The 10,528-nt window shown below is 49.7% G+C and overlaps 1 protein-coding gene across 1 annotated transcript in view; it reads left to right on the top strand.

Moving 5' to 3' along the window:
• The first annotated feature begins 3,226 nt into the window (after positions 1 to 3,226).
• Positions 3,227 to 10,528, top strand: part of COL23A1 (collagen type XXIII alpha 1 chain) — a 169,482-nt gene continuing 162,180 nt past the window's right edge. Inside the window, exons 1-2 of the mRNA XM_068698014.1 lie at positions 3,227 to 3,593; positions 7,562 to 7,631. Coding sequence (XP_068554115.1) covers positions 3,378 to 3,593; positions 7,562 to 7,631 — 286 coding nt within the window. The 5' untranslated portion in view covers positions 3,227 to 3,377. The remainder of the gene's footprint in view (positions 3,594 to 7,561; positions 7,632 to 10,528) is intronic.

Here is a 10,528-nt window from a genome sequence, read left to right as displayed (position 1 = left end):
TAAAAGGAGTCTAGTTAGAGACTGGAAACTCGTCTGGTATTCTTAGTGGTAAATATTTCCAGGTAAATTTATAGGTAAGGATGGAAAGTAGCATTTCATATTTTCAGTACTGTTTTAATTCACTTATCACAGAAATGCTGGCTTTTTTTTTTTTTCTTTGAAGGACTGTACTGTCCCTGGAAAAAAGAAAAAAGGCAGAGAAATGGTTGTGGTGCATTTAAGCCTTTCTCTTGCAGTAGTAACAAGATAAGCCTGAAGTCTTCAACTACATATTTCTGTGGAGCTTGATCTGTAATTACTGATAAGTAACCTTGACAACAGGGAAGCATTGTCATCAGGCTATAATATAGGAGGGAGGAGGATGGGTTCTGTGCTGTAACTTCTGAACTTTAGTGCTGAGTGGTACTGCTTCATAAGCCTCTTTAATCTACTTTCTTACGTAGTTTTTGCTCTCTTATGTTTAAGTTACTGTTTTCTCAGTCTTTCTCACTGCTGTACGGGAGGGATGGTAGGGCTCATCCAGGCTGTCTGCCAGTCTAGATGCAATTTGCAAGTTTTAGCCATTTATTGCAGTCTTCGGCATGCAAGTCTTAAGGAGAGGAACAGTAAATTGTTTCAGCTCCGCAGGAGCCTCACTTCAGGTTCTGTGCTTGCTGTGCAAGTCCTCAAACACAGTAAGGTTTTAAACTGGTGTCTGCGTTCCTCTGATGTGGGGCAGGGAGAAGGCTTAATTTGCAAGAGGCTCCAGACATGCATATCTCTGAGCTGGGGAGAGACTACAGCTGAGGCGAGGCTTTGAAAGCTTATCTTCTGTAACCAGTGCCACCTACAGTGCTTGATTATATCTCATAATACAGACACCCCTCTTCCTGGCTTCTTTGCATCATTGTTTCTTCTCTGTGTGACAGAGCTCAGCAGTTGGTACCATCCAAATCAGCAGTGCCTTTGGTGGGACTGAGGAGGACGGCAGTGAATTTCAGCCCTGGCTTCCTCCACCAATACTTTCCATCCCACGCTTTTCTCAGGAGCAAAGCAGGTACTTGGCTGAGCGTTTCAGCATACACGGTACAAACCAAAACAGTTCTATCAAAATTAGAAAGTAAGGGATTGTGTATCCTTCCTGAAGCAGTACTTGAAGCTTCTGCTAATGTAGTTACTAAAACACATTGCACTTGCTAAAGGAGATGTGTGTTAGAAAAAGTGTGTGCATGTACACATGTATACACACTATCCTGTTGAAATTCACTCTCCTCCTTGTAAACTTTAAAAATAATACTATAACAATTAGTACAACAACTGCAGCAAGGTGCCAAGTAGTTTTGTAGGCCTTACAGCGTTGCATAAATGAAACTTTTTAGTTTAGAAGGAGGATGGGCACAGGTCCAACATCGCTGGGCTCAGTAGTGGAGCAGCACAGAGCAGTCTGTAGCTGAGGAACAGCTGGGTGCCAGGAGCTCTGTCCTTAATTGGTCTGATTTCTCCTCTTTGGGCTGCCCTCCATGGCTTTATCTTCACGGGGAACAAGATGTTCGCATACCCACCCCCTTGTCACTACATGAATGTAGTTGGCACAATTTGTAATCTCTGCATATTTGGATCAAGCTAATGCTAATTGCCTATCCCTGTTGGTAAATAACGACGAGATCTATTTACCTCTTTCTCTGTGCTTTTGATTTTTAGCTACCGTACCTAAAACAAGTTTGTAAACCTGCAAAGTGTTGTCAGGCAGAGGCAGAGCAGCCGTTTGCATCTCTGTAACAGGTCAGTTCTATATTTCACTAAGCATAGATGATGGGAGAAAATTAAGCTGTCTGTTAAGTGAACAAAACATGCTTTGTAAGGTGCAAACAGCATACAAGATCCAGCATTTCAAAAGCTGAGTAGGACAGGGGAAGACTTGCATTGGGGGTGAAACTTAGATGAAAGAGGTGAGGAGGTGTGGGGCAGAGGGCTTGGCTGCGGTAGCCACTTATCCTTTTTCCTCTTACATTTTCTGGATGTCCCTGTTGCGAGGAGGGTTTGGGCCACGTGCACGTTTTAAGGCAAGATGCTCTGCAAAGCTCCCCCAGGTTGATAGCACGGTGTACATGCACTGAGAGATCAGCAGCAAAGTCTCAGCAGGCGTGTAGAAGGGAGACAGGGAGAAGGGAGGGAAGAGGTGGCTCATAATAACCTGGCATTTTCCTTCCTGTGTCTTCAGGCATGTGAAGGGCAGGAAACAGTGGTTTGCGAGTGATATAAATTTACCTGGCTAACTGGTTCGGAAGTAGTGGCTACAAAAAAAGCACTGCGTGTACACCAGGGCAGTCTGGCTGTGTGCATGGGTGTGTTTTATTAACACGGTTGCTGTTATCACTCCTAGCAGTTTTCTCTAGCGCTGTTCTAGGCTTCACCTGTCTGTTCCAGAAGTCAGCGTTACGTGTACAAGGGTGGGTCTGGGGCCAAGAGGCAAAGAGCAGATCTGGCTTTGTAGAGTCTAGACAAGCGTTGCGTTACCTGAGGCTGTTTTATAGGTGAGTCAAGCGTTGATGTGATGCAATCTGTAACAGAAAAAAAGACAAGGAAGACTTTGGCGAAGTCTGGGGCTGCTTAATGTTGTCTGTGAGCACAGCTTCCCTGCTTCAAAGGCTCCCTAAAGCAGCCGGGACACTTCACTGCCATTCAACCCGTGCGTTACCAGGCACGCTGGAACACCGCTGCGCTTTGCGGGTGCTGCCTCTTCCCTCAACCACCTCCCAACCCCAGCACGGAAAGGGAACAAGAAGGAGAGGGGTCACACAACATCCCCGGCCCTTCCCCGCTCTGCCGGGTCCCCAATTAGCAGCGGGCCGGGGCCGGGACCCGCTGGAGGGCGCCAGCTCCGCGGGCTGCCGAGCGCAGCGGCCCCGGGGCCGGCCCCGTCCCGCAGCTACCGGGGGGGCGCTGGGGGCGGCCGGGAGGGGCGAGGGGGACACCGTGGAGGGGGGTGGGGGGGGACGAGGCCGGGCAGCTCTCCCGCAGGGGGCCGGGCAGGGCAGCGGGGGTGGGCTCTGCTGGGCGTCATCCCCCCCTCCCCTTCTCCCCGGGGAACCGGGGGGTGGGGGGGGCCGCTCCCGGAGCATCCCCCCCTTGCCCGGCTCCCCCCCCCCTCCTCCTCCTCCTCCCCGCTTCCTCCGTTTAAAGGCCGGGTCCCGGCGGGGCCGAGCGGAGGAGCAGCGGCCGCTCCGCAGCCCCAGTGCCGCGGCGGGGGCGCGCAGCGCACGGGGCGGGCGCTGGATGCGGCGCCGGGGGCGGGCGGGCGGCAGCCGAGCGGCTCCGGTCCGGTGCCCGGTCCCCGGTCCCCTCCTCCCGTCCCCCCCAGCGGGTCCTCCCCGCGCGGCGGCGCGGAGCTGGGAGCGATGAGCGCGGCCGGAGGAGCCGGCACCGCGGCGGGCACCGCCACCTCCGCCCTCTGCCTGCTCCTCTCGCTCACCGCCGTGGCCGTCTGCCTGCTGCTGGGAGCCAAAACGGCGGAGCTGCAGGGCCGCCTGGCAGCCCTGGAGGAGCGCGGAGCCGCCGGTCCCGGCCCGCTGCTGGAAGCGCTGCAGCCCCGCCTGGAGCAGCTCCTCCGAGAGGTGAGTGAGGGGTGGACGGGGCGGCCCCCCCCGGGGCTCCGTGTGGCGGCGCCGGCTTCGTTGTTTCCTTAGGAAAAGTTTTTTTGGGCTTCTTTTTGCCCTTCCCTCCTGCAGAACTTTATCTCCTGTTCTGTCCCGGCCCGTTAGTCGGAGCACGTTGTGGGGTGGCCCCAATGGTTTCCCAGAGAAATGCCCCAGGGGCCGTGTTTGAGACCGTCCCGCTTTCCCCCTCGTTCCACTCAATGGCAAAGGTAATCCGAGTGCTTACACGCTATTTATCCCCGGGCGCAATGGGCTATAATTTCCTCGTTAGAAATATTTGTAGATGATCCCCGTTATTTAGGCTCAGTCGCAGGATATCGAGTGGTCCAGCAGTGCTGAGCCGATTTCTGGTGGGTAGAGAAGAGCAGTGATGGATCCCTTCACTTTCAGCCCCAAAGTTTTATGAAACTACTCATTAAAGATTTCTGTGCTGAAAGACCTCTACTTAACGAGCAGTTGTCTACACCGATGTCCTTCTCTGTAACTAAGCCAAGCCCCCGGGAGAAGTCACACTTGATCCCAGCAGTATGTTTTTCCACAGGCTGGGGCGTTGTGGCACTTAGGTTTGGGGCTTTGCACAGGCGAGGGTGATGGGGAGGGCTCCCACCACTTGTAGGAACTTCTTGGAGATCCCACAGTCACTCTGCTGGGTCCCTGCAAACAGGAGCTCAAAACATGTGGTGGGATCCAGCATGGCTTACTGGGCTGCAGCAGGATGCTCCCGAGTGACCAGGTCTGACATCTGGGGAGGGTTTACGCTGGTATTTTATTGCCAGCCTGCCCAGGGTGCGAGGCACGGTGCTGCACTAACATCGCTGTAGCCATGAAGCCTCAGTCGTGTAAAAATGTGTTCTCCTGCAGCTCCCTCCAGCTGTGAGCAGCTCCGTGGAGCGAAAGTTGCACCGCGTGTGTGCGGGGGCTGCGTGGGGGGCAGACAGCTCTAGGGCCAGCAGGAGAAATTCTGCTGCTGCTGTGCCTTACGCTTGGAGCTGGGTCCCACCGGCACCGCTGGACCGTGCCCATGCTCCTGGAAACCTGGTCGCACCGATATGTCTTGATAAAGGGAAATGCTAAAAACTATTTTGGTGAAAACCCTGAATACCAGAACAGAGGGGTGCTTGTGAGGCGTAATCAGAAAATCTAGTTAGCGTCCTTTCTGCAGGCAGGAATTAGCCTGCCAGTCGTGGCAGTGGTTCTGTTCCAATTACTCCAATAACTGTGCTTAGCAATGGGAAGGGTTTCTGTGGCACTGCCTAAGATCATGTGCAACCTCTTGCTGAGATTTAGTTAAGTGTGGAAAGCTTGTTTTGTACTGGGAATGCTCAGATGGAGATTGTACAGGGGAAAATAAAGCAAAACCGCATAATTGGGTTTCTAATGCAAGAGGGAGCTTGTTGAAACGTTTAGTATGACCAAAGTTTTGTCAATACCGAAAGCAAATTTTGGAAAGGGTAACAGAATCAAGGAATGCATGGTAGCTGTCGTGCTATCTATTAATCATCATTTTAAGCAGGCTGATTCACTCACGTTAAGGTTTCAGAACGTGCCTGTTTCTTGAGCAAATTCCTCTTCGTTACATAAGACCTCTCGCTCGTCAGGCAACTTCTGGCCTTTCTGTGCTTGGGAGTTTCTGGGGAGCGAGAGAATATTTCCATCAACATGAACATCAACTGATGCCTGGGGTCAGTTTTTTTGTTACACTCTGTTTTGGTCCTTCTTTGAAGTTTACCACAGTATTTCAGAAGTGAAACCAAAGCTCCATATGCTCTCTGTGCATGACCCCTGATACTTTGTTCTCTGTCACTGCACAAAAAGCATGACTGCATATACCAGTCTTGGGGTTTGGGAGCGTAATTTATGGAAGAACTGCACATGAAGAGCCGCAAATGCAAGACAAACATGCTGGTTTCCATTCCTCTTAGTGTTGTTTAAATGTTTGGCAAGTTAAAGAGGATAGGAAATAATAAAGGAAGGGTAAATGTGTAGGAAAGGCAATGAAAGCCGATTTGGACAACTGAAGTTTAGCTTTTGGCTCTGTGACAGGCAACCATCTAACTGTGGAGAAACTGCTGATTTAAGGATGCAGGACCTTAGCTTTCCCTCGGGTGCTCCTTTAGCTGAACGAGCTGCAGAGCCCTGGTTTGATGCTGTCTGAAACCTTTCTAACAGTGTGGTCCAACTGTGGTGGCATCTACCTCCACTTGCTCTGCAGCAAAAGCCTGAATTCGAAGCGCATCATTTCCATGCTGGAGTGAAAAAGTTAACGTGAGGATTATTGGAGTATCCAGTTGTTGTAAACAAAGCTGGACCATTTTGTTCACAAAGGATTTATTGTCCGCAGTAGGCAGAGAGTGTCCAGATTAATCAGCTTCATGACAAGAACAATTCAATGGGAAAACAGAAGACTCGTTCCAGGATTCAGGACAGGAAAAGATCTCCTCTGACTACAAAACTAAAATGGAAGAGATGGAAGAGCTTCTTTCTTTTCCTCGAGCACCTTCATTGTCCAAATAATTTAAAACAAACACCAAATTTGAGTGATGCTTTGTAAGATCGTGACTGTAAGTGGATGCCAGAAAAGTCTTCAAATGCCTTTTTCCACAGCTGGGTCATTCTGCTCTTTGTGCTTCCCTTAGGACAACTTCTCTGTCAGTTTCTTTGTAACTGAGTTGATAACTTTCAGGACCTCTTTGCATCAAGCAGCTAGAAAGGAATGCATAGGATTTCAACAACAGATAAAACTATTTAATCCCAGGAATAAAAGGACCAGAACCTAACTCACACGTAGCCTAATTCCCGAATAGTCCACAGTGGTCAAATATTTGAACACAGACTTGGTCATCAGCTGGATAAAATTCAAGCCTGAGCACCCTGAATCCAAAAAGTACACTGAATTGTCTCTTTTACATGTCTGGATGTGGACTCTGGTTGTCAGATTGCTGTTTTCTCTTGTGGTAAATACCTTAGGTGAGATGGGATTCCTGAAGGACTTAGTTACGAGCAAAGAGGACTTGCTCCCACCCTTGCAGGGCTGCTGCTGTGCCTGAGCTAAGACAACTTACATGTCATGGGGGTTTACTAACACGAGCTTGGCACTGTCCTAAATGCAGGCACGAACATTTTGGTAGGCTTAGGGAGCAGGCAGAATGCGCTCACATCTGTCTACAATATGCCACATAGACATTGCTTCAGTCTGGGGAATTTTTACATGTTTTACTAGTCCCACCGATCAGTTTTTCACCTTACAGATGTAACACTTTGGGCTGGGGTGGGAGAGCACTGTGGACTCGCTGGCACTGCCCACCCCACTGTCCTTCATCTTCTCATCCCTATCCTAAAGAAAACTTTCATACTCCGCGTAGCATGAATTTTAAGCTGAAAACCAGCAAAATCAGGTCACATCTGTTCTGTAAGTATCATTCTGCCACGTAACCCCCGGAGTGTTTGGAAGCAGCTTCGCATTTGATTACAGCGGGGCTTTCCCCCGGCGTTTCCCTCCCGTTGTGTTCAGCCCATGGAGCAGCAGCACAAGGGGCTCTCCAGCTCTGCTTCTGCCACCAAACACAGTGAGATGATGCCAAAATCTGCACATGGGACTTAACAATGTCTAACACAGGACCAGCATCTGCTCCACGAATGGGCACGAATCCAGTCCATGGGGCTTGGAACAAGGGATTTCTGGGCTGTGCAGCAGGAGTCCCTACCTGCTCAGTACTAGGGCCATAGGCTAGCTGCTTGCTAAGAAACTTTTAATATTTTGAGTGCTGCTGTAGGTGTTACCAACAGAGGCTGAACACAGCAGGGTGAAACTATTGCCTCACTCCGAGGAAGTGTGATGGATGCTTTGGCTGCTGGAATGCACGCACAGCACGCATTTAGATATAATGTATTCTCTAAATGGCTATTTTTATTCCTCCTCCAAACAGAAACTGGGTGAAGGACTAGCTAAGCTGCGGACAGCGAGAGAGGCTCCGTCAGACTGCATGTGCCCCCCAGGTAGGTGCAGACGAATCGGCACAGCCAACGCCAGACTGCCTGGGAGCCGACGGCTTGCTGGACCGACGCTGCTGAACTCCTCTTCTGTTTTATGTATTCCCCTGTTTCAAGTAAAATGTGCTAAGAAGTGTTTTTCCAAGCTGAAGCACTCTCTTGTGTTTGAGACTATTAACTTCTTCCACTGCCTTGCTTTGGCCTGTTTACAGATAAAGGAGTTTGAGGTTTGGACAAAAGCGACATTTGGCTATAAGAATAAAAGAGTGAACAGCTTTACTCGGTTGTGAGCCCTGGGTGTTGGGCCAAAACAATTTAGAAGTAGTAACAGAATCACTGTGTCTTAATGCAAGTGTGATAATTAAAAGCTGCAGCCTCTCTCTCTGTCTTTTAGGAGGGTAGCAACTTCTCCAGTGCCTTGCTGTATGAAAGCTGTCACTGATTGTTTAAATTTCCTCCCAGAGTTTAATGAACTTCTTAAACTGTCAAAACTTCCTGTTCTGCTGTGGAAGTGCATGCTCCTTGGAAACAATAAACAGCTTAGATTAGTTTGTAAAGGAATCTCATTCTAGAAATACTCAGTAAGTGCTCTGCTGTCATACTGAACGGCATGAATGACTTCGGTCTGATGCACTTCAAACCTTTTGTGCTTTTTTTTTTTTCAACAGAAGTAGCTAAAGATGGGAGAAAGATGTGCACTGCTTTGATGGCAGAGAATGCATGGGCCTGCTACAAAGCTTTGCAAGCGGCAGATAGTTCAATTCTAGTTTTAAAGAGAAAAAAATTGAACATTACATGTAGAAGCATTATAGGCAAATGAGCAGATTTTCCTGACATCCTGGATATGAATCATACCAGAATACACAGCATTAGTGCATACTCACAGGACTAAACAAAAAAAGATGTGTTTGTTTGTTTGTTTTTGATTTAGTTTTTGTTCCCCCACCCCCGTAAAATTGTGTGTGATAGCCTCAGAAATATTTCGGTGATGATTCTGTGCTGCTGCAGTTGCCCTAACCGGTTTTTAAGTGGAAGGCTGCTGCGGGCATCCTGCGTACCTCTGTGCCTCGGCACCAAACCACATCAGCCGAGACACAAATGAAGCTTATTTCCAGCTCTTTGGAGACCAGTGGTCATATTGGTTTTCTGCCCTCTGAAGCACAGACCGAACCAAGTCCCTTGGCCCTGTGGGCTGTATCTTGCTCTTGTCCATATAACAGGGACACTGCTGGCACGATTAAGTGGTCAAAGGGCTTTTCCTTCGCTCTGCAGAAAGCAATTGGGATTTAAGAGCTCCTTTGTTGCCAGGCACATCCCAATTCTGTTCTGGGTCACTGGGTTTGCTGGTTTCTGTGTTTAAAAGATGGGGGAAAGAGAGGAGGGGGGAGGTTTTCCCACGTGCTGCTGAAATGCTCGTTACAGTCATTAGCAACAAATGTCTAGGTAATTTGTGGGTCAAAGGCTTGTCCGGTGGACAGAAAGCGCTGCAGCAGCGGTGTTTGCTCCTGGCCACCTCCGCTCCAGAGCCGAGCACTGCGCTGAGGTGAGGACTGGAGCTGAGGTGAGGACCTGCTGCGGAGCTGTCCTGAAGCCTCCCAGCTCCTTTTGGAGTGAATCAAAGGGCTCTTTACACACAATTCCGTTTCTCACACCAAGTTGACAACTAACAATGAAGCCTCCATTTGCCTGCCCCAAAATAGTGGCTAGAAACCCCACGAGTTGAAGCCGATTCCTCACAGCGGGCTCTGTGAAGGCCATGGCGGCGGGGCCGTGCCCTCACGCCACAGCCGGGCCTCTTCAGGGAGCAGCAGCACCCACAAAGCCCCTGCAGCAAGCCGTGTGCTCGGAGCTCACCCTGCACTCTGTCTTTACTTTGGAGAAGACACGTTTTGCCTCAAAGTGAGTCAGTTTGGGGTTTTGGTGCTTTCTGGGAGGGCGGCGGAGGGGCAGTGAGGGCCGGGGGCCGGACAGGCGCTGAGGTGCCTGGGGCTGGTGGCCAGCAGAGGGGGCCCGGCCGTTTTGTCAGCACCACGAAGAAATCCCGATCGTAAAATACTATAACGATAATAAAGGTTTTTAAAAAGTGCTGCTGTGCCTCTGACACTCGGGATGCTCCAAAAGGTGTCTCGGTGTTTGCCATCAACACCTGTGTTTGTGGGATATCATGGAAATGTGAAGTGATTTGTTTTGCTTTATTTATTCAACAAAAGCGGTGTGGGTGGTGGTAGGGGGGAAATTTTGTGTTATTTTTCACTCCTTCAAAGTTTGGGCAATTCTGTGGTACGGAATGGGAGGAAAACACTTGTGGGAGATGTCCTGAGGTGAGGATTGGGGCAGTGTTGGCCCCGTGTGGTGAGGAGCAGGACGGTGGTGGCCCCGTGTGGTGAGGAGCAGGATGGTTTTGACCCCACTGTGGTGAGGAGCGGGGCCTTTTGGCTTCAATGCCTCCAGCTATTTTGGGGGCCACAGCCATTGCGTGCTGCCGGTGCTGGCCAGACCGAGGACAGGCTGTCCCCACATGTTGGCTCTCTGCGAAACAGCAGCTCGGTATTTTTATTATTGTTATCCTGAGCCATGCGTGTGATACTTCGCAGAGAGTTTCTGTTCCCTTACATTCAGCCTCTTCTCTGGATGGGATCCCTCATAAGATACAGCTTAGCAGGTGCCGAACACTTGTTTACATGGCTTTTAGGACAGCCTTCAACTGAGGAGCAAGTGAAGTGGGTTAAAAGCAAGACTAAAACTTTGTGCTTGCAGATACTTTGTTCACAGTTGTGTGGCCTCTGACTGCTTTTATCTTTTTTTTTTTTTTTTTTGAAGGAGACTTTCCCCTCCACCCCTTGTATTTTTTTTTAGCAGCCTTTTGAAACATGCAATGTGAAGGGCTCTAGTTAAATAAAACT

Source organism: Anas acuta, chromosome 14 (assembly GCF_963932015.1).
Source record: "Anas acuta chromosome 14, bAnaAcu1.1, whole genome shotgun sequence".
In the NCBI taxonomy this organism is placed as follows: domain Eukaryota; kingdom Metazoa; phylum Chordata; class Aves; order Anseriformes; family Anatidae; genus Anas; species Anas acuta.
This window is presented reverse-complemented; position numbering and strand designations above follow the sequence as displayed.